The sequence below is a fragment of the Pongo abelii genome, chromosome 5 (assembly GCF_028885655.2).
Source record: "Pongo abelii isolate AG06213 chromosome 5, NHGRI_mPonAbe1-v2.0_pri, whole genome shotgun sequence".
Taxonomy (NCBI): Eukaryota; Metazoa; Chordata; class Mammalia; order Primates; family Hominidae; genus Pongo; species Pongo abelii.
Window position 1 is genome coordinate 131,115,304 of NC_071990.2, and position 23,130 is coordinate 131,138,433.

Genomic DNA, 23,130 nt, shown 5'->3' on the forward strand with positions numbered 1-23,130 from the left:
ATTAGATCATAATTCTGTAACCGTTAATAAATTAATGGATCCAGGTATTGATCGCAACAGCTGCTACATTGACAAAAAAAAGACAAACAGATATTATGAGCTTCCCAACAGAAAACACACAATCACATATCTGACGTAGTCTTGACACCCCCAAAAAAGTGAAACTGAATCTGATCAATTTAAAGTCAACTAATTAATAAGAAACAAAAGAACATATTAAACTACACCAGGGGAATAGTCAGAGGGGGAAACTCTCCACAATTTAATAACCAGGTTTCTTTAATAAATTAATGAGGAGGGAGGAAGGAAAAATAGTGAGAGAGAGGAAGGGATAGAGGGAAAGGAAGAAAGAAGGAAGGAAGGAAAGAGAGAGAGGGAGAAAGAAATAGAGAAGGAGATTTAAAAATTATTAAAAGATGTATTAACTAATTGCAATACAACACATGAGCCTTATTTGGATCCTGACTCAAACTGTATAAAAAGATTATAAAATTATGTCATATAATTTGAAATTTGAACACTGCTTAGATATTTGAAATTAAAAATTGTTAGCATTTTTGGTACAATAATGGTTATATGGTTATGAGTTTTAAAATCCCCTCTTTGTCTTTTAGAAATATAGATGATAAAATATAATTCAGAGCTGTATTTCAAAATAACACAGAATAGGGAACTGGGTGGGGGTGTGAATAGGTCAGGATTGGCCATGGGCTAATGAATGCTGGGGCTGAGTGCTAAGTATTTGGGGGTTCAGAATACCATTTTTTTAACTTTTGCCTGTGTGAAATTCTGCATAATAAATGTATTTTTTAGAAAATACAAGATATTCAGTAGCAATGAGAACATTCACTACACAGAGCTTGGTTTCTAAATACAATTTGATGCTAAAAAGTACCAGAGCTTCTTGGAGAAATGGATGCTTTCAAGTCTGCAGGGAGAAAATTACAAAGAGAGCCTGGAACATCTTGTGCTAGAAACTGAAGAAGCAATTACAGAAGACTGTGTCAGCCAGTAAGTGTAGAAGGAATAATAGAATTTTAAAATAGCCATTTCTTAAGCACCAGGTTAGCTGTTGTTTCAGGCAAAGTTACAAATGGATGGTGAAACCACTGGGCAATAGGCTTTATTGACATATAAGATATTTGCCCAGTCTCAAGGATGACAAATTATTATTAATTGCATGTAGGAAAGGTATCTTTTTACAATGGGGAGATATAGTGAACATCTCTCCTTAGACAAGTTGGTGATCAAACTTCTGTCACCAATAAAGGGACCATCTGATACCATGCAACTCTTCTGATGATGCAATCGAAGGCATAAACATCCTCCATGCAGTAAATGTGGTTAAAAATGTGTAACTTGAATCCAGTCCTGAGGAAACAATCAGAAAACTGATTTGAACTCTTTGATAATATTGAAGAAAAGCAGGAGACTAACCTAGATTCAAGAAAACCAAACAGACCTGACAACAAATACAGTATATGACCCCTGTTTGGAACCCAAATGGGAGTGGAAAAGGGAGAAGCGATAAAGAACAATATTGTGACAATTGGGGAAGTTTTGATATGACTGTATATTAAATATGATTATCACTTCAGTTTAAATTTCTTAAGTAGTAAACTAAAAAAAAAGTTAGTACATATAGATAGATACAGAAAAGAAAAAGAGGTTATAAAATGTTAATAACTGTTGAATTGACCTATGAAGGCCAAATGGTGTTTGCCATACTATTCTTTCAACTTTTCTGTGGGTTCTACATTTTTAAAATAAAAAGCTGATGAAAAATATATCCTGAGCCAGGTGTGATGGCTCATCCCTGTAATCCCAAGACTTTGGGAGGCTGAGATGGGAGGATCACTGGAGCCCAGGAGTTTGAGATAAGCCTGGGCAATGTAGTGAGACCTCATCTTTCTGTCTGTCTGTCTGTCTCTCTCTCTCTCTCTCTCTCTATATATATATATATGTGTGTGTGTGTGTGTATGTGTGTGTGTATGTATGTATATGTGTGGGTATATATATGTATATGTACATATATGTATATTTATAAACAGTGTACTACGTACAGGTAACGTGGCATCATCGCCTTTGCTCTTCTGGATTTTCTCCTTGGAGCTCTCTTTCTGATTGAGTGCTTGCTCGGCAAATGATACCTCCAGGTTGATGTCTGTTTCAGGAGCAGGCGTCTCCTCAGGTGGGATCAGCTTCTCTTCACCAACAAGGTTAGATGCCTCGTCTAGGGGCCCGGGGGGAAAGAATCCAATTCATATGCTTTATTTATTTCTTTTTTTAAAAAAATTCTAATGCATTCACTACATAAAAACATTTGGGAAGAGTACTATTTTCTCTAGGCAATACTTAGCCGTTATTTTAGTAATAAAGAGTATACTCAAGAATCCTATCAATGGTGCATGGGAAGTGGGCAGGGAGACTGTGGTGACTAGCAATCCATAGTTCAATTGTGCAATCTTTGAGACCACAATCCTTAAACTGGGTTCCAATTCCAAAACATTGCCGGAAGATAGTAAACTTTTAATGAAAAATCTCAAAAGGTTTTGAAGTATTAATTGTTGTTTTATTCTACACTGAGAAACTAAAAGCAAAAAAAGAAGGAGGTGATGAGCAGTAATCTCTTGTAAAGCTAGTAATTCACCATTTAATTAATTTCCTCAGAGTGGATCAGATTCCTGGAAAAACTTCTTCCACACCCTGCATTTACTTTCTGGAATATTACCTACCTATCATAGTAAAAATTCCAAAACAAGAGTTAGTGCCAAAAAATGATCACTATGCGAGTCAGGTCTGGACGTACCTGGTACAGGAATGGTTGGGTTTGTACCTGATCATGTCAAAGAGTATAAAAGTTCCTACAACTGTAAATAACAGTCAAATAATTTTCACATATTTACATCAAGATTTCAAGGATATAGTAAGTTTAACTTTGTTTTGGCTTTTTTGGCTTGTTGTTAATCCCCCAGAAAGGAATTTACATTTAAAAATCTCTTTGCTGAAAACACCAGGTTTAAGCTTTGGAGAAGATACTTCTAAATTTGATTGTTTGGTAAATTTTTTGTTTTAATGCAATTAACAGAAAAAAACCTAGAGCCAATAACCAAGATTACTGATTTTCTTACTGCTGACCTTTGAATCATAGTAAGAAGCTCTGAATTACAAAATATATCTATGCAGTGTAGACACATGCTTACATACTAACAGGCTCACATACGAATACAACAAAGTGATGGAAGCTAAAGTTAATTTAAAAATTTAATTGATAAATGTCATAAATACATATATTATTAAAAGTCTGCAGTTCAGAAAAATAATGTTTATATTCATTTATATTAAAAATGAAAATGCCTGTTTTAATCAAAATCAAGTTCAGAAGTAAATATGAATCTAGTCTTATTCAGTCCCATTCAATATGCAGGGTAGACTTTGTGGGCATGAGACCCGTGCAGCCACACAGGGCTCCAGGCTCAGGAGGGTTCCACACTTGGTTTAATGCCCTGCTGTTACATCCTGAAATGTAAATAAGAGGCCCTATATTTGCAGTTTGTCCCTGACCTTGCAAATTACATAGCTGGTCCTCACGGAATCTCACAGTTAAGAAAGTAAGAATTTACCTGTGCCAATTCCGAAACTAAGAATACATTTAAAGCCCGTTGATATTATTAGTATTCATCTGCTGCCATGTATATTTATGTTTCTCAACAGCCTGTGACCATTTTTTAAATTAGAATACCTATACCTCTTGATGATTAATTTTTTAAAGTATCAACGTGAAAGTCAAAGCACAATTTTAATTTTATTTTCCCTCTGGTTTATACTCTTTTATGTTTTACTGTGACTATGTACACTGGTTTCCTAGGAAACTATTCTAAGAGGAAAAAAATGATTAGCCATTTTCTTAAATTAGAAGCTACCTTTCTAGCAGCTGAGTAGTTGTGGGCAAGAATTTCAAAACTACTCTTTCTTCTCACCGCCTCCATGTCAGGGTTACAATAAATACCCCCACACGCACTCCCACACCAACGGACTACGCCGAATGTAAAGCTGAGTAATTATAATTAAGGTAGTACACATTTAACACACATATTTCCTTCAAAAGCACGGCAAAAAAAAAAAAAAAAAAAAATACCGCATATCAAAGTTCTGGTTAAAATAGAAAATTGAGCTGAAGCACAGCACAGAAAAAACAGTTTCAGGGTTGAAGAGGGGTACTGCTACAAGAAATGGATGATTACTTGGCTAATAAGTGATGATTTAATTATCTACTCTCAATAAGAACAGAATGCTGAGATCAACCTTTTGGGTCTTAAGGTCCTAAAATAAATAAAATTTCTGTCATCTAGTCTCTTTTTAAGTGCACAATAGCACTGGGTTACAAACATTTTGCAAATCTCCCTTAAGCTTTTCAGTTGTCCAAAATATCCTGAAATGCCTTTAAAATTTTTTTTTAACCACCTGACTTTAAGATTCAATTGCTTCTATTTAAAAAAAAAAAAAGATTTTTCTTTCCTCTGTAGAAATTCAAAAGAAAATAAGAAACTACACATATCAATATAAAAGTTTAAAAAATTATTGGGGTATTATTAATATTTCTAAATGTATTATTAAATATTGGGCCTTTCATAGAGTTTATGATTTAATGAAAAATGAACATATTACAGCTAATTAATTAATTTGGAATGTGACAACCCTTGCAACTATAAAACTTAACAACTTTTTCATTTAGAATAAGTATCATTGGCAGAACATGTTTAAAAACTCAAATGTGGGGAAAACATTTAAAAGAGACTATGTCACCCATGCCTTCAAATTTTAATCAGAAACAGCCCCACTTTTGAACCTGAGACAATGTTTCCATGCATTTCATCCTGAACTTTCCAATGTTTGGCTTACACCGGTTAACTCACTGGCTAGTGAAAGAGCATGGCATTGCCCAGAACAGGTGCAATAGGGAATACTCAGTGACTTGGATGGCATCACACATTCTCTTGTTATTCTGATTGGAGGCTCTATGCCCAGTATGTAGCATTCCAGCAAAAGCAGATGTAAATCAAGCAGCAAGTTTGTCACATTTCACTTGCCTGCTGCAAGCTAGGCAGGAAAGTGCTCACATTATGAACTTGTCTTCCAGAGCTTTTGTTGATATAGCCTACATCATGATCCCTGGCAAGGGAGGAAAACACCAAGAAAAGGACAATGTTTTCCTCAGCTTCCATTCACCAACTGCCAGTCACTCTTCCCCAGAGCCCAAAACATATTGACATTGGCACAAAAAACCCATCTGTCTCTCCTGATGACCCAGCCCTCTAGCAGGCAGGGTAGCTAAGCCAGCTTGCTTGCCACTTCAACATCTGCAGGTACATACATTTGAGAAAACACCTAGTGATTTCATTCAGACACAATACATACAACTGAAGAAACATCCACAGAATAATAAAAAGCAAGTATTTTTATAAATATATATGTGTGTATATACATGTGCGTGCATATTATCTTTAAGGCAGGGGCGCCAGAGAGAAGTTCTGAGAAAAGTATGGAAGGAAAAGATCCCATATGATCTCGAGTAATGTAGGATTTTTATAGGAACGTTGGGAACACTCCTCAGTCCTCCACAGTTTACCTAATACCCCTCCCACTACTACTTCCAAACCAAATGCAACACTATTAATGGCATGAACACTCCAGTTGCTAAATTTTAGGAACATAAACTTAAATCGCCTTTGTTTTAGTTTGTTAAGTAACAATTAAGGACTACATTTTTAAGCTTAAATCTATTAACTTCACTTAGAATATTTTCCCTTTCTGTAAACAAATGAAATAGCTATAAATTCTTTCTTAGTAAGTACTAATAAAGCCTTAATAGTAACTTTTGGCTGGGTATGGTGGCTCACACCTGTAATCTCCGCACTTTGGGAGGCCCAGGCAGGCAGATCATTTGAGGTCAGGAGTTCAAGACCAGCCTTGCCAACATGGTGAAACCTTGTCTTTACTTAAAAAAAAAAAAAAAAAAAATTAGCCAGACATGGTGGCACATGCCTGTAATCCCAGCTACTGGGAAGGCTGAGGCAGGAGGATCACTTGAATCTGGGAGGCGGAGGTTGCAGTGAGCCAAGACCACGCCACTGCACTCTAGCCTGGGAGACAGAGCAAGACTCCACCTCAAAAAAAAAAAAAAAAAAGTTACTTTCTTACATACCTCGAGTTTCTAATTCAAATCTGAAATAACAAATGTTAGCAGAGAAACATGAAAAGTAGAATTATAATCAATTGCCCATAAAAATCTTAACTATTTTAAAAAGTTTTCCTACAATATCTAAAAAATTACTCCATTTATGAATTAGGAGCTTGTGATTTAAGAACGATGCCGCAAGTTTGTTGGCTCAGTGACTAGCTGTGTTGCATTGGAAAGTGGCTTCACAGCTCTAAGCCTCAGTTCACTCATGTGTAAAATGGGTTAAGAACAATAACCATTACATGGTTTTCAAGTGTATTAAATGAGGTAAACATCTCCTGATAGCATCTGGCACATGACAAGCACTCAGGAAGACACGTATATGCATTTTGAATCAGAAAATAGGGATACACATTAAAAGAAAATTGAAGGCCAACTATATGCTCAGCCTCAAGTAATGATCCACTTGAGACCTTACATTAGCATTTTAATAGAATTTGCTTACTAGAATTGAAGGTAATCTTTTATAAGACTGTAACTGTTTGTTATACTAATTAAAGGGGGAAAAAAAAAACAAGAGAACAGGTTCAACATACCATCTCTTCCTTTGTATTTGTTTTCATTCGTTCTAAGTGACTGCGATTCAGTGCCATCTGAACCCTAAACAGAAAACAGACCATTTAGTCATTTCCAACCCAAAACCAGAGAAAATGGTATTGTAAATAATTTTGTTATTAATCTTTATAGTACAAGAAATGTACTCAGAATTATAACAATTATAACAATCACAGTGAAAAAGGGGCACTAAGGTAATAATCAACAAGCAATCATCCAAAAAATATTTTATCACCTACAACTTGTAAGAGACAATAGTAGGCCCAGTGGGAAATATTCAAAAAGTCATGAGTGTGTCCCTGTCATCAAGAATGCTACTATTGAGTGGAGGAGAAAGAACAAACATGTTAAAAAATTAGTGGTAGCTATTAATTGACAAATGGATAAGCAAAATGTGGTCTATCTGTACAATGGAATATTATTTGGCTATAAACAGAAATGAAGTATTGATACATGGTGCAACATAAATAAACCTTGAAAATACTATGCTAACTGAAAGGAACCAGGCACAAAGAGCCACATATTCTATGATTCCATTTATAGCAAATGACCATAATATGCAAACCATAGAGACACAAAGCTGACTAATGGTCACCTAAGAGTAGGGAGGGAAAGATGGGGAAGGACTGTTAATGGATACAGGTTTTCTTTTGGAGACAATAAAAATATGCTAAAACTGATTGTGGTGATCATTGCACACTGTGAATATGCCACAAAACATTGAATTGTGCACTTTAAGTGGGTGAATTGTATGGTATGTGAATGATATCTCAATCATGCTGTTATAAAACTATAAAAGTACCTGTCCCTAATAAAATAGAAATTCTTCAAGTTAAAAAAAATAGCAAGAAATAAATGTGAGATAAGTAACTAAATTACCAAACCAGCAATAAGACCTAAAACATCTGAAGGAATTCCTGTTTTCAAGCGGTCGGGGCAGTGATGCCCAAAGAATGGGGCCTCACTTTTATGGAGATGGTAAACCATGGCTGACTCTGCTCAGCAGTAAATGTGGCCAGACAGTACTTCCTCCTTTCCAGGTAAGGCTTCAGAAGGAATTCAGAGGTCAGGAAGGAGAGTCTGGATCAACTACAGAAAGAGGTCTATTCAAATTATTTTAAAAATAATATTGATAATTCTACTGGATTTTATCTCAGACAGAAAGTGGCCATTGTAGTCTCACCACACATTTCACCTCAAGCTGTTGTCCAAGAAGGACTTCATCCTCCACCTGAAGTCTAAAAAGAGCCTAGAAAAGCACTAGGCTAGGGACGTCTAGGCTATTAATGCACCACTTAGAGATGGGGAAAACCCAGGACAGTGTTACAGTGACTACCAAGTCACAGAAGTGGTACGTGGGTACCCAGCATCACTTTAATCCCTTGAAGGACAGAGCAGTCCCATTCTCCTTCCCTCCTCCCACAAGCCGGCAGAGGCTGGCCCTGCATGGCACAATGAGCAGAGTGATTCCAGTCTCACAAACGAACACATATTTTGGAGCATGTGGTCGGAATTATTTTCCTTAGCAATTGAAGATGGCAGTACAGATGGTGTTCATTTCTGCATTATATTTCCTAGTGTCAGCAAGGCCTTCATGAGGAAGCATTTAACGTGGAAGAGCTGAATATACACTCACTCAAAAACAGAAGAACTGCAAGTGAAGATGGCTGGCCCCAGTTTGCTTGAGGGATGGGGGAGATAAAGCACTTTTCTAATGGGTGGCAGTGTTTCAATTAAAGGCATGCAGTGTAAGCAAGTTAACATTATTTTAATTTCCTTTTGCTAGTTCTCTCTTAATGACTCCATCAGATGATACAATCCACCAGTTACCTTGGACTCAAACCATGTGGTTGTGACACTGCCAGAAACTTGCTGGAAAAATGTTGTTTCTAGCACCAAGTAGCAACATCCTCTTGGAGACTGGCAGAAATCCCACAATTTATATTTTGCTTAGGCTCAGCTCTCTGTTCCCTCCCCCTTTTCACTTCCTCTTAACTCCCTTAGTGAGGGTTCTCTAATTGGAAAGAAAATGTCATAATACTAAATTTCCTTACCATTCATTTTTCTTCAGCTGGAAACCTAGTCCAGTCCTTTAACACAAGTGGATATCCCAAATAACCACTGGGTGGTAAGCAAGTGCTTAACTTAAGCAAGTGCCTGGAGCAATTTAATGACCCCAAAATTCCTGTAAGATGGACTGGACTTGATTCGAAATTGGTCATGCAAAGAAAGTAGCAATCTGCAGCTAGAAGGGCTTTCTTGCAAGAATAAAATGTCTACAAAAAGCAAAAGAGTGTCTACATGACAGGAAGATACCTTAAATATAAACCCTTTCATTCCTTTTCTAAAATAAATAATCATTCAATTTTTGTTATCTTTTATAGTGTAAATAGAATCTCATATTCAGGATGCTTAATGTCAGAATCATGTACAAAACACAAATATAGCAGGATAGAGACTGGTTAAAAGCATGTACTTCAAAGTCAAACAAATTTGGGTTTACTATCTACAGGACACTGAGCAAGTTACTTAAAATCTGGCCAGGTGCGACGGCTCACACCTGTAATCCCAGCGCTTTGGGAGGCTGAGGCAAGCAGATCACCTGAGATCAGGAGTTCAAGACCAGCCTGGCCAACATGGCGAGACCCCGTCTCTACTGAAAGTACAAAAAATTAGCTGGGCATGGTGGTGTGCGCCTGTAGTCCCAGCTACTCTGAGGCTGAGGCAGGAGAATTGCTTGAACCTGGGAGGTGGAGGTTGCAGTGAGCCGAGATTGTGCCACTGCACTCCAGCCTGGGTGACAGAGACTCCGTCTCCAAAAATAAAAATTAAAAAATATAAAATCTATGAGCCTCAGCCACAGAATGGAAATAACACCTCACTCACAAGACAGCTGTAAGGATTAAATGAGATAAAGCACATAAAGTGGTTAGCACAGTAAGTGTTCAGCAATGGTGGCAGCAACTGGTATTGTTATTATTATTACAATCATTGTTCCAGAGTCCCATTCCATGTTCATTCTCATTCCATCTACCTCACTGGGTCTTCTAGGCCAGAGCTACTCAAGCCAGAATGTAAATCAACTTTGACCTCAAGAACACCATCTAGATCCGCTGATTTTTTACCTTTTTTCTGGCAGCAAGACTTTTTTGATGAAAGAAAGAAGGATCATTTATATTCTGTGCAAGCTCCTGATGCCCTTACAGATAAGTAATAGGTAATCCACCAACTGGCTTATTTGAGTAGCAATGATCTGAGCCACACTGTTCTTGTACTGTTTTGTTGTTGTTGTTGTTGTTGTTTTTTGAGATGGAGTCTCACTTTGTCACCCAGCCTGGAGTGCAGTGGCATGAACATAGCTCACTGCAGACTCGACCTCCAGGGCTCAAGCAATCCTCTGGCCTCAGCCCCACAAGTAGCTGGGCCTACAGGCACATGCCACCACACCCAGCTAATTCTTGTGCTTTTTGTAGAGATTGGGTTTTGCTATGTTGCCCAGGCTGGTCTTGAACTCTCCAGTCTCAGCCTCCCAAAGTGCTGGGATAACAGCTGTGAGCCACCATGCCCAGCCTCTCAAACTTTTATCATGCCTTCTCTGATACCTCTCTTCATTCATCAGTCCCACAGTCTCTACCAGACTCCACAGCTTTCATTAATAAGTTAATCACCTAGACAAATATTTACTCAATCTTTTGTGTGCTGTCACTGTGCTAAAGCTAGACACCTTAAAGTTTAACCTAAAGCTGCCTCCTTACATGTCTTACGTTCATCCTAAAGGGTTTCTCTGTATTTAGTGAACTCTAACCTAACTGGATGTGTAAACAGACTGTAACCTACTTGTGTCAATCACCAAATTTTGACCAATCAAAGGTGGCCAACTGTTCAAACCATATTCAAAAAAGGCAAACACAAAGCTGTAACCAATCTCGCTGTTTCTGTACCTCACTTCCATTTTCTATAGATCACTTTCCTTTCCCTGTCCATAAATCTTCTTTGACCACATGGTAGCACTGGAGTCTCTCTGAATCTGCTGTGATTCTGGGGGCTGCCCAATTTGCAAATCATTCTTTGCTCAATTAAATTCTGTTAAATTTAATTTGTCTAAGGTCTTTCTTTTAACACCACAAAGGAGAAGTTACTTCATGTCTCAAAAAGTTCCTACTTTGTAATTCAGCTGCAATTAGCTCCCTCACACTCTACTTCATCCATCCCCAAACCAGTCTAGGGAAAAATCAAATATTCCTACAAGCATTAATAGATAGGGAAGAATACCCTAATCCTACTTTTCTCTAAGTAACTGTTGGTAGTCACATTGTCTGAGAAGCTGTCCCTGTCACCCCTAGTGGAGTTAGAGTCACTTGTAATGCTCCAAGGACACCCTCTTCTCCTAATGCATGGATTATCATGCTGAATTTTAACTGGCTTTGTTTTCTGCCCCATCAGTATAACTTCCAGAAAGGCAGGAAGCAAGTCTCTCTCGTTTCCTGCAAGCATAGAGCTTTGGTGCCTGGCATAGAATACGTGATCATTATGTTTTTAATCATTTGAATTAAACCAGATTGATCCAATTAATTGTAAGCAATTATTCCTTTGCCTTAACATCAAAAAAGAAAACCTACTGTTTCTTTCGATTCTCTCTGTTGAGCAAATATGTCTCTGACGTCAGGAATCTGGTACTGTTTGTTTTTTTTCCTCAAGGTCTGGGATACCGTCTCTACTCGCTTCTGAACTGCTGCTGCCTGGGTCCGGGTCAATGTTGATAAAAACACCATGCTTTCCTGTGGATCTCCAGCAGACTCTCCGAAGAGATTGGACAAACCGGCCTCTTTAAGCCACTGTTCTTCCAATTCTCCCTCTAAGACAGCAGAGAAAGGTGGTACTTAAATCACAAAATATAAGAACCTTTACATTTTTTAAGCTGTTAAAAATTCTTACTACAACTCTTCTATTGTAATCAAACCACAGTGCTAAGAATCATTATCTAAAACTTGGACAACTGCCATACACTCCAGCCACAATGACATCAAATTTTAGATCGATTTCATATATACTCAATTAAAATTTTTAAATGACTTCACATGTAATTAACCTCTATAACTTCCCTGAAGATTAACCCAGAGGATGATACTGTTCCCCTTCCAGAGATGAGCAAAGAATAAAAAGATAACTTACTTCCATCAAGTTACAGAAGGAAGTCAATGCTAGGGCTACACATTAAGCCCAGTTTCTTGGCTTAAATTCAGTGCTACCTCAGAGTCCAACACTAATTTATGGAAAGCCTTGTTTTCTCTGTTCACTGTAGCTGACAGGAAGTGCAGCAAAGAAGTTAACAGCATCAAAACATTGGGAACTAATCAATTTCAAATTAGTTTTTCTAATCTTCCAAGTCAGCACATCAGATTATGTATTTTTACAGTTTTTTAAAAGCACACTATATCCAGCAAAAAAAAGTTTATATAGGAAGATAATTAAACAACAATCAATTCAAAACACTGAAAGCAGGAAATATTCATGCAAATATTGTGTAAGATCTAATGAAAGTTATTTAAAAGCAGAAGGATAATGAGAATGGATTCTTTCCAACCATCATATTTATAGAGGAAAATAAAAGCGATGAATTGGGACACAAAAGACCTGGATCTGTACCCCATTTCTGCAACTTGATAGCCAAGTCTCTTTGGACAAGTCACTTAGCCTCAAATTGACTCTGTTTTCTGATCTGTAAACTAAGGCACACCTCTTCCAGCTATGCCATAAGCAAAGGCGAGAACGTTATATGGAAGGAGCTTTGAAAAGCCCTGAGATAGACTGTATCACATGGTATAGCACCTAGTCCTACCTGTCTGTCTTTCTATACTATATAAACTTCTTGACGGCAGACATCAAGTATTAATAACTTTGACTTCAAGAGACATAAGCCAGTGCTAGGCACTGTGCACACCAGACAACAAAAACAGTTTACTAGCATAAAAAGTAAGTCAGCAAGGCCGGGCATGGTGGCTCAGGCTTGTAATCCCAGCACTTTGGGAAGCCAAGGTGGGTAGATCACTTGAGGTCAGGAGTTCGACACCAGCCTGGCCAACATGGTGAAACCCCCTCTCTACTAAAAATACAAAAATTAGCTAGGCATGGTGGTACATGCCTGTAATCCCAGCTACTAGGGAGGCTGAGGCAAGAGAATCTCTTGAACCTGGGAGGCCGAGGTTGCAGTGAACCGAGATTGTGCCACTGCACTCCAGCCTGGGCGACAAGTGAGACTATCTCAAAAAAAAAAAAAAAAAAAAAAAAGTCAGCCATTATTATTTATGCTTTTAAGGTAGAACTCAGTATTGGTGTATAAAACCAAATTGCCAGAAAAAAACCTGATATTGTTATACAACAAAGAAAATAAACAAGATTACTATGAATAGTCATTTTTTCCATTAAAAAGTAGAAGTAAAACTTAAACAATTTAAAGTCTAAGAAAAGGTGTGGGCATGTAGAAAACATTCCCAATCTTCTTGATGATCACACAGTGCATAATAATCAGTGAATCTAATTAGTGTTGGAGAATTATCAAACAGCTAATGACATACTTCTATGTATCAGGCCTAAAAGCCGCTTTCTCAAACATATTCTCTCCTTATTCAGCGAACTAGTATGCTACTTCCATCTTGAAACATGGAGAAAGAAAGGGTGAGAGATACTATTAATTATCACAAATAAGCTTGACTTTATTGGTATCATATTTGGGAAACAATGAGAGAAAAATAACAAGAAGTTAAAGAATAAGTTAACCGTAGTGTTCTTTTAGATCTAAGAAATTAAATTAAGAAAAATCCCCAAGTCTCCTTTTTAAATTAATGTTGGTAGATTTTTCAAGCAATGTTGTAGCCAAGGAAAAAAATCTTATTTATATAGATTTTGCTACTTAATTAGATCCTAAGTCATTTAGTTAAGAAGTCACTGTGTTGAGAAGGAAGTCTCTATTAGTGGATCACAAAGCACTGATTGGGGCTCTCACATTTTGGCATTTATACATCAACTTATATAAACATACTTACAAATGTATAGATGGCACAAGGCATAGAAAGAAAGCTAATACAACAGACAAGAGAATTGGACATGAAAAACTTGGCAACTGCTTGAATTTCAGAGACTAAAAGAAATGGTACAAAAAAACTTTTAAGTAAAGTTTTACATGTTTCCCCCAGAATATCAAATATTACAGCAGAGAATGGGAAATATGGCTGGAAAGTGACTCTACAGAAATTATGCACCAAATACAAGAAAGAAGTAAATATGGAAGCTAAAAACGGTAATGTCACCATCTACTGTCCAACTCTATATTTTTAGATTAGTTGGCTAAACATGAGCCGTTGCATCCAATCTGGAGAACTATACTTTGAATGACAAAATAGCCAGGACCACAACAGGTCTTTGAAAACCACCCACAAAAATTGGTTTATGTGAATTTTCTTTCTAGAAAGGTCTTGGCTAGGAACAAGATAAATATTCTCAAATATATGAAAGGCTATCATGTAAAAATAGAAGAGCCTTCTTCTGTTCGTCCCAAAGGCATAACTACAGCAAGAGAGTCAAAGTTAGAGGACAGCAGATTATAAATCAATAAAACAAAGATCAAAAGAACTCAAGCTGACTGACCACTGGAAAAACAGTATCACTGCAAAGCAATGCTCTTTCTATCACCATCTGCACTCACTAGAGACCAAATGACAATGTGGCTACCACATTACAGAAGAAATTTAAAGGGAGGTTAGATGGTTTCAAAGACGAAGTCTAACTCTAAAAAGCTATGATACAGTGAGCTTAGCCAACAACATTCCAGCCATATCTATGACTAAGCTAACTTACTTATGCCACTTGTATTTGGCAGTTGCACCCATAAATCTGCCTCAAACAAGTATGTTTCAAGTTGAAAGGCAGTATCTTTTTTTGGTGGTCCTAGCTTTAATTTTTTTTTTGTTCTCTTCCTTTCTATGCATTCATTTTCTATAAATACATATACAAACAACAAAAGCTTTATTTAGTTGGTTATTACCATCAGGCTCTTTGACAACAACCACCTCTTGATCTTCTTGTCTGTTTTCACTAGATTTCTTGATATTTTCTAGTTCTATCCAATAGTCTTCCATAGATAGTTCATCCAAAGAATCCTGGGAAATTGATCGATCAAATGGAGGCTTCTCCATAACTTTGGTGGTGGTGCTTTCCTGGTTCATAGTGTACTGGCCATATCTGCGACTGTAAATTCAAAAGAACACATGGTTTATTTTAGTACAAAAGGAAGCAGTATAATTTCTAAAATATCACAGCAATAAAGCTGGAGAATTTGTTAACTCTTTAAGTTCTCCTTAATAAAACTAAAGGAATATATATTTTGGAACTGTTTACTCTGGATTATAATATGCTTGTAGAATAAACAGTTTCATGCTCCACAGAAAAGATGGTGAAGTACAAATAGCAGCGTGGTAAATTATTTTTCCATTTACATTAAATGAAGACTCATTTTTCAAATATATTTTTTAGCGACAAGGTCTTGCTCTGTTGCCAAGGTTCGAGTGCACCAGTGTGACCATAGCTCACTCTAACTCCAAATTACTGGGCTCAAGTGATCTTCCCACCTCAGTCTCCTGAGTAGCTACTACTACAGGTATATACCATACTGCCCAGCTAATTTTTTTTTTTTTTTTGGCAGACATGGGGTCTTGCTGTGTTGCCCAGATTGGTCTGAAACTCCTGGCCTCAAGTGATCCTCAACTGATCCTCCCACCTCAACCTCCCAAAGCACTGAGATTAAAGGCATGAGCCACCACACCCAGGCATAAGACTCATTTAAACCTGAAACTTTGTTTTTAAAAAGCAACACATTAAATCTTGATTACAGACTATTAATTGGGAATGAATTTTATATAATTTTTGTGTTTATCATTTATATTCATAAACTAAACTTTGTCAACTCTTATACAGCAAATATCTTCAACTGATGAAGCAGTATTTGAATTTCCATTTTATTTTTGAAATCAAAATATAAATAGGATGATTTAAGTTTGCTGTTATAATCTACTATAGAAAGCAACTTCTAATCTTTATTTATAAATGGACCCATGATTTATATGTATTAAAAATTCCAAAATGGGGCAAAAACTCGTTTATTAGCAATTCTGAATAGCTTGGAATTACCTCAAACATTTCTCTCTCAGATATTATCTATGAAGAATAAATTGAATAAATAAGAGTATTTGTATAACTTCAAGTAAACAGTGTTTTTTGTTATAATTCATATCTTACCTACTTCTAAAATTGAATTAAAGGAGCTTATAATAAAAACCTATATATAATAAAATAATAATTTTTTGTTTTATTATTATTTATAGAGAAAACCATGCCCGATTCCTTAAAAGAAGAAATTTTTCAGCTTTGATGCCTCTCCTTTATATACAGTTGATATGGTTTGGGTATGTCCCCACCCAAATCTCATCTTGAATTGTAGTACCCATAAGCCCCATTTGTCCTGGGGGGACACAACGGGAGGTAATTTAATCATGGGGGCAGTTACTTTCATGTTGTTCTCATGATAGTGAGTGAGTTGTCATGAGATCTGATGGTTTCATAAGGAGCTTTTCCCCTTTTGGCTTGTTACTTCTCCTTGTTGCCATCACGTGAATAAGGGTGTGTTTGCTTCCCTTTCTGCCATGATTTAAGTTTCCTGAGGCTTCCCCAGCCATACTGAACTGTGAGTCAATTAAACCTCTTTCCTTTACAAATTACCCAGTCTCAGGTATGTCTTTATAAGCAGCGTGAGAATGGACTAACAATAAATTTTTTTAAAGAATACAATTTGAATGAAGACAATAGTTGAATAACTGTTTTGCTATTCTAATTTTCAGATTGCTTCTCTCAAGAAGGACTTCCAGGAAGTCATTCTTTGTTTGCCAGATTGGTTTTACTTACTGTACATATTGAAAATAATTTTAAAATTACAACAAAATAATAGTGTGTGAACATTCACATTTAAACTAGCCTTTCCCAAAATTGTTTAAAATAGTAGGATTTTAATAGTACATAAGGGAGAGGGTCACTAAACTCCGGGCAAATCTATCCAGCAGCTTAATTCCAACTGGTTTGTTAGAAAAAGTCAAGGAACTTAATTGTTTATTGCTGCAAATAAATGCAGTATAACTGAGCACTTAGCTTTAATATGCTAATAAGCCAGTTTTATTCCTTTAAAGATGATTCTTCCTGCCTTGATTACAAACTTTATTAATGCTGGTTGCATACATGAATAAACAATCACTATACTCTCTCCCCAGTAGCAACCTTGGGGTGGTGATGGGTGGGAATTAGGACAGGGGCCAACAAGCCTAAGTCTAGACATGTTTGTGAATCTCTTTCCTTAAGTCTCCATTGTTCATTGTTTGCCTTCTTCATCCCTTAATTCAAGGGGTACTTCCTCCTTCTCTGGCCTCAATCGTCCTGTTTACATCTCTGTATTCCACCTGGGTCCCCATATCCAGCCCCAATGGCCACTACATAGCCAGTATTTTTCTTGTAGAGTTTTCACTCCTGATTCTTAAATTAACATGTAAATGAGAAAGTCATCCCTCTCTTAAAAATAAAAAATATATATTTTTAAATTTCTGGTTCAGCAGCTCAACTTATCTATATTGTTCATATTCCTTACTTCTGCCTTACCAGGATAGCTAATGTTAATTTACAGATGACTGCCAGATTCATTTCTCGTATTGCATGTCAAATATACAGATGCCTTATCCTTTTGTTTTCTCTCTCATAGTGTGAAATTGACCACCTTACTTCAATCCCCTTTAACTCTTACCCCCCTGTGAGACCACAATAAGTACTGTAAACTGTGTGAAGTATAATGACTAACGCCAAATAATTTGGTTTATCTGCTCACGGGAAAAAGGTGCAGTTGAACTAGAAGTACATTAAGCCTTTCACTCCTGAAGGAATGTGTTTATTCTGGCAAGAATTTTCCAGTAAATTTCCATTAAGATAGCATGTGCAGAAAAATGCAAGGTCATTGAGTAACACCATTGTTACATAAATACACCATCTATATCAAGCCTTGCTTTCAAAACATGCATAAAGCAAAAATTGAATAGCTTAGTGCTGATGAATTGACTCAATATTTTGACTTTAATAAGATTCAGAAGCTGAATAGGTTTGTGATAACCTAAAAATACTGAGTCATGGAAAGGAGGAATTTTCTTTTTCTTTCTTCCGTATTTTTTTTTTTGATCACTGGTAAATACTGCAAGAACACATTTTCATTTTTAAATAAGAGGGGATGAGGAGTGGGAAGGAAGCAGCCATTCAGTAATAGACTACCCTCCTTGGTCAACCTGCCATGTATTTTTTAATTTGTCTAAAAATGTAAGTGAACATTCCTTCAGTTTACATCAATGAACATGTTGTGTTACTTCCTTTCTTTGTAGACTATATTCTACTTTTGTATTTCAGACAGGCAGTGACTAAAAGTCTGGACCTTCCTAAAACTGTTCTGCTAAGAGGCCAGTTAACTTGTTTCCTCTTTTCTGTTTTTAAGAGTATGTTATATGATATCATGTTCATTCTGCAAAGGGGGTTCAAAAACATAAAGCAACATCTGCTAGATGTAATGAAGTACAGAGCAGAAATATTTTGTATTTCCAAAAGATCCAAGCTGACACATGGTGTTGAAATCAAAGAAACACAGTTTATACCACAGGCAACTACCAGTGACCCCTACCTGACTTTCTAGCAAGCAATTATTCCAAGTTCCTTCCTCCTCCCTCTCCCTCCAGAATTCTGTGTGCTAATCGTGCCATGGATATGCTTCAGAAGCTCCCACATTTCTCACCTTTTACAACCATAATGACAGAACTAGACACTGTCCTCTAAAGGAAGTTGCCAGAGTTGCTCTATAAAGAATCGCTTCCTAGCTTGCTGTACAAGTCACTCTCTTTCCAATACACCACAGTATAATCATTTTGCCTTTTTTTTTTTTTTTTTTTACCATGAACACTCACATCACAAGCAAATATTCACTTTTTTTACCATGGACACTCACATCACAAGCAAATATTCACTTTACAGACCCTGATGGGCCTTCCTGGAATCTTCTTTTCCATCTTGCTAGCATGTCCTCCATGCTCTGTTTACAAAAATGAGGGCTTTGTTTTGTTGTATTTTCCCCAGGTATATGCTATCCCATTTTCCCGTGATACATTTTCCACCTGGTCAGTGAATTTCAAAGGCACTGATATCGTTCAGGGTATGAGAAATAATGCCTGTTATTTATTTTGTCATAGCAAATATTAAACTGGCCTGACGTTTTTTCTTTACAAAGAGGTGGGGGTTGCCATTGATTATACTGAGGTCAGCTAGAAGATTGATGATTTCTTCTGCTATCAATGCAGTCAGCTCAGTCAGCAAAATGAAATGGAAACGTGGAACTGGGAGTCTAAGAACCAAATGATACCAGTTCTACTTAACTGCAATCTTTGGTAAATCACTCACTTTCTCTACTCCTGACTTTTCTTATCTAAAAAATGGGAAGAATAACAATGGCCTTGCTTGGTTTGTTTGTTGTGAAAATTCTTACTGAAGTGCCTCATAGGTAACCATGAAAAAGGTCCCCTATGTAAACTTGTGCTGTACTAACTGCCCCTCCCACTGTTTAATAAGTTCCAGAGGAATCACATATCCTCTAGAATATTCTCAAGCTTTGTGGTCTCAGGACTCCTTTACACACTTAAGATTGTTCTAAGACCCTCAAAGAGCTTCTGCTTAAGTAGGTGATATCTACTGATATTTATAATATTAAACACTGAAACAAAAAGTTTTAAATACTATTCATTTAAGAATAAACATCTTCACATAGATAACATTAAAAAGGCCATTTTTCAAATAAAAATAGTGAGATGAGTAGCACTGTTTTATATTTTTGAAACTGCCTTTAATGTCAAGCTTAATAGAAGACATCTGGATTCTTACATCTGCTTCTGCGTTCAATCTTTTACAATATTACAGTTCATGTCGTCTCTGGGAAACTCCACTGTATTCTCACGAGAGAATGAGAGTGAAAGAGGCAAGTAACATCTTAGCGTTATTATAAAAACAGTTTTACTCTCCTAGACACCTGAAAGGGTCTGGAGAGCCTCAGGTGTTCCCAGACCCCACTTTGAAAACCACTGTTTTAAGAATTCTCAAAAACACCACATAGTGGGTCTGAAAATGCACATTTCAATTCTATGGGCAAAACTCCAGAAAGCCCTCTGAGAGAAACAGACTTGCTTTCCTAGTGACTGGACCTATTTCTTTGTTTTTGTTTAGTTCTGTATCTTTTCACAAAAACTGGGATTTATTCCAATATATCCATATTTAATTTATACTATAATGACAAAGAATTAAAACATCATTTTAAAAAACCCCTCCCTTGCCAATATTGTTAATCATTTGCCAGTGTCCATTATGTGTAAGGGGCAGAAGTTCTCTCTGGGCATCCCCTTTTGGCCAGTATATTTGAAAATGTGCCTTAATGTGCCTTTGTCATCCCTACCCTCTACCTAAAACTCCTTCAGGGCAGATTTATTTGTAAGTAGGATGTTTCTTCTGAGCTTGTATATTTAACTATCTGGTCCAATTTCTACCTTGTGTTCCCTACCCTGTTAAAAGTCCTATCGTGATGCTTTATATCCAGTCTGTCTCCTGATTCTGACCCTTCGAGGCATTTTTGTGGCCCAAAGTCAGCTTTCTTGAAGACCTCTGATCCTATCACCTGTTTTGTTTTGTTTTCTTACAAGATCCTTTCTAAAAAGGATATACTTTCTTTCATGTTCCCTATCCCACTTTTATATCCATGCAGGATAAGAAGTGACTGAGTTGGGATATACACACAGTATAAGACAGAAGAATAAAGTTTATTTTTGTTTTGGCTTTGTTCTGTTTCAATGTGTAAAAAAAAAAAAAAAAAAAGGCAGTGGGGTGGAGGTTCTTCCTCAGGTCATGACTTATAAACCATAATGACTAAGAATATTTTAGAAAAGCCATATGTATTGAAGTGTAAACATTAGAATGCTATTGCACCTCAGAGATTTAAACTTATCCCATCATTTTCTAGATGAGGTAATGAGGCCTCAAGGTTAAATCTTCCCCAATTTTACCCAGCAAAGGGGTGATGGAATCGAGATTAATGCCCTCATTTCTTCTTCAGTGGTCACTTTAATATGTCAAACAGACTAAAAAGGGTAGGATTTACTTTGTTTTCCCCAGATGCATCAATCTTTCTGAGTTTGTATTGCGTATACAAAAGGCAAAAGTAATCTTGTTGACACAGTCTATAATTTGCACTTTTAAATGACCATTACACTTATCAAGAAAAAAATACATTTAAAAATCAAACCATATTTTTTTAAAAGGGATGAGAATTCTTTTCCAATGCACTTTTTTTTCTTAATTTTTCAATTTTTTTGTTTTTTGAGATGGGGTCTCGCTGTGTCTCCCAGGCCGAAGTGCAGTAGCACAATCATAGCTCACTGTAGCCTCGAGCTCCTGGGCTCAAGTGATCCTCCCAACTTAGCCTCCCTGAGTAGGTGGGACTACAGGCACACACCACTTCACCTGGCTAACTTTGTAGAGATGGAGTCTCCTTGTATTGCCAAGGCTGGTCTGGAACTCCTGGCCTCAGGCAATCCTCCTGTCTCAGCCTCCCAAAGTGTTGGGATTACAGGTGTAAGCCACTGTGCCTGTTCAGTGCACTTTCTAAAATATGGTTTGTGGCCAGGCACAGTGGCTCACACTTGTAATCCCACCACTTTGGGAGGCTGAGGTGGGAAGAGTGCTTGAGCCCAGAAGTTCAAGACCAGCCTGGGCAACTAATAAGACACCCATCTCTATTAAAAAAAAAAAAAAATTGTGTCATGCTGGGCATAATTTTAAATATTCTGTTTTTTAAGAAACTTTGTTTTGTAAATTTTGAAATTTTAAAATTTAATACTGTTTCTTTACATTATCTCTATGTTGAAAAAAAAAAGCATGTTTCTCATGTGTAGATTTCTCTTTTGTTTCAGCAGTGATATTAAAGAACTACTATGATCACTACCATGGTGAGATGGTAAAGCTATTAACACTGTGTAATGGCCCTGTCCATCAGAATACGCTGAATTTGAATGACTATGAAGAGCTGCAGCCTACAAATGACCCAAGTCATTTTTACCCCTTCGAAGAGAATGCCTACATGTTGTTTAGCTGAAAGCAGTCATTATTAGAAGTGGCTCTGACATCCAGGAAGAAAGAACATTGATAATGCCTGAAGGCAGTAAGAAGTTGATTAGAAAGCAATACCACATCACTCACCCCCACACACACCCATGCAACCATCAGAACCCAGAGAAAGAATCTAATCTCTTCTATCTGACTCAAATGCTGTAGTCTTAAGGATGTACTGAATTTCACATAAACTTACTTCTTTTTCCTCTTTGCATATCTTACCCTTTTCATTTTGGGAAAAAAATGAAATTTACTTATTTCTTTCAGCTTTCCTTTTCTTTAAAAATAAAGGTCGCGGCCAGGTGCGGTGGCTCACGCCTATAATCCCAGCACTTCGGGAGGCCGAGGTGGGCGGATCACGAGGTCAGGAGATTGAGACCAGCCTGGCCAACATGGTGAAACCTCGTCTCCATTAAAAATACAAAAATTAGCTGGGTGTAGTGGCGCACGCCTGTAGTCCCAGCTACTCTGGAGGCTGAGGCAGGAGAATTGCTGGAACCCGGGAGGCAGAGGTTGCAGTGAGCCGAGATCATGCCACTGCACTCCAGCCTGGCAACAGAGCAAGACTCTGTCTCCAAAAAAAAAAAAAAAGGTCACTTAACATCTTGTATAGCGCTTTATAGTTTTTCAGTGTTCACCACTTTTTGCTTTGTTTTTTGCTACTCACTTTTGACAGTGGGTAGAAAAGAAAAAAAAAATCCTCAGCAGAACAATAAGCAAATGACCTGATTATCCTGTTTATGTCACATTACCTAAGCAAAACTGAGAAGAGAAGCCCATTAATGACAGTTAAGAGCTAGCTTTGAAAACTTGGCTTTATCACTTTTAGAGAAATATATGACACAACCAATTCATAGGTGCTGGGTTTTTTGTTTGTTATTTATCGTTGCGGCTTTCACTGTACTTCTTCTTTTTTTTTTTTTGAGACGGAGTTCCACTCTTGTTGCCCAGGCTGGAGTGCAATGGCGTGATCTCGGCTCACCGCAACCTCCACCTCCTGGGTTCAAGTGATTCTTCTGCCTCAGTCTCCCAAGTAGCTGGGATTACACACATGTGCCACC

At 37.1% G+C, this 23,130-nt stretch overlaps 1 protein-coding gene across 2 annotated transcripts in view; it reads right to left on the minus strand.

The window, feature by feature from the left end:
* Positions 1–23,130, minus strand: part of ARHGAP18 (Rho GTPase activating protein 18) — a 135,909-nt gene that overhangs the window by 52,755 nt on the left and 60,024 nt on the right. For both annotated transcript variants that reach the window (XM_024247808.3, NM_001131730.1), the window contains 4 exon segments: positions 14,838–15,040; positions 11,416–11,651; positions 6,778–6,841; positions 2,064–2,233 (listed from right to left, as the gene is read on the minus strand). In XM_024247808.3, coding sequence (XP_024103576.2) covers positions 2,064–2,233; positions 6,778–6,841; positions 11,416–11,651; positions 14,838–15,040 — 673 coding nt within the window.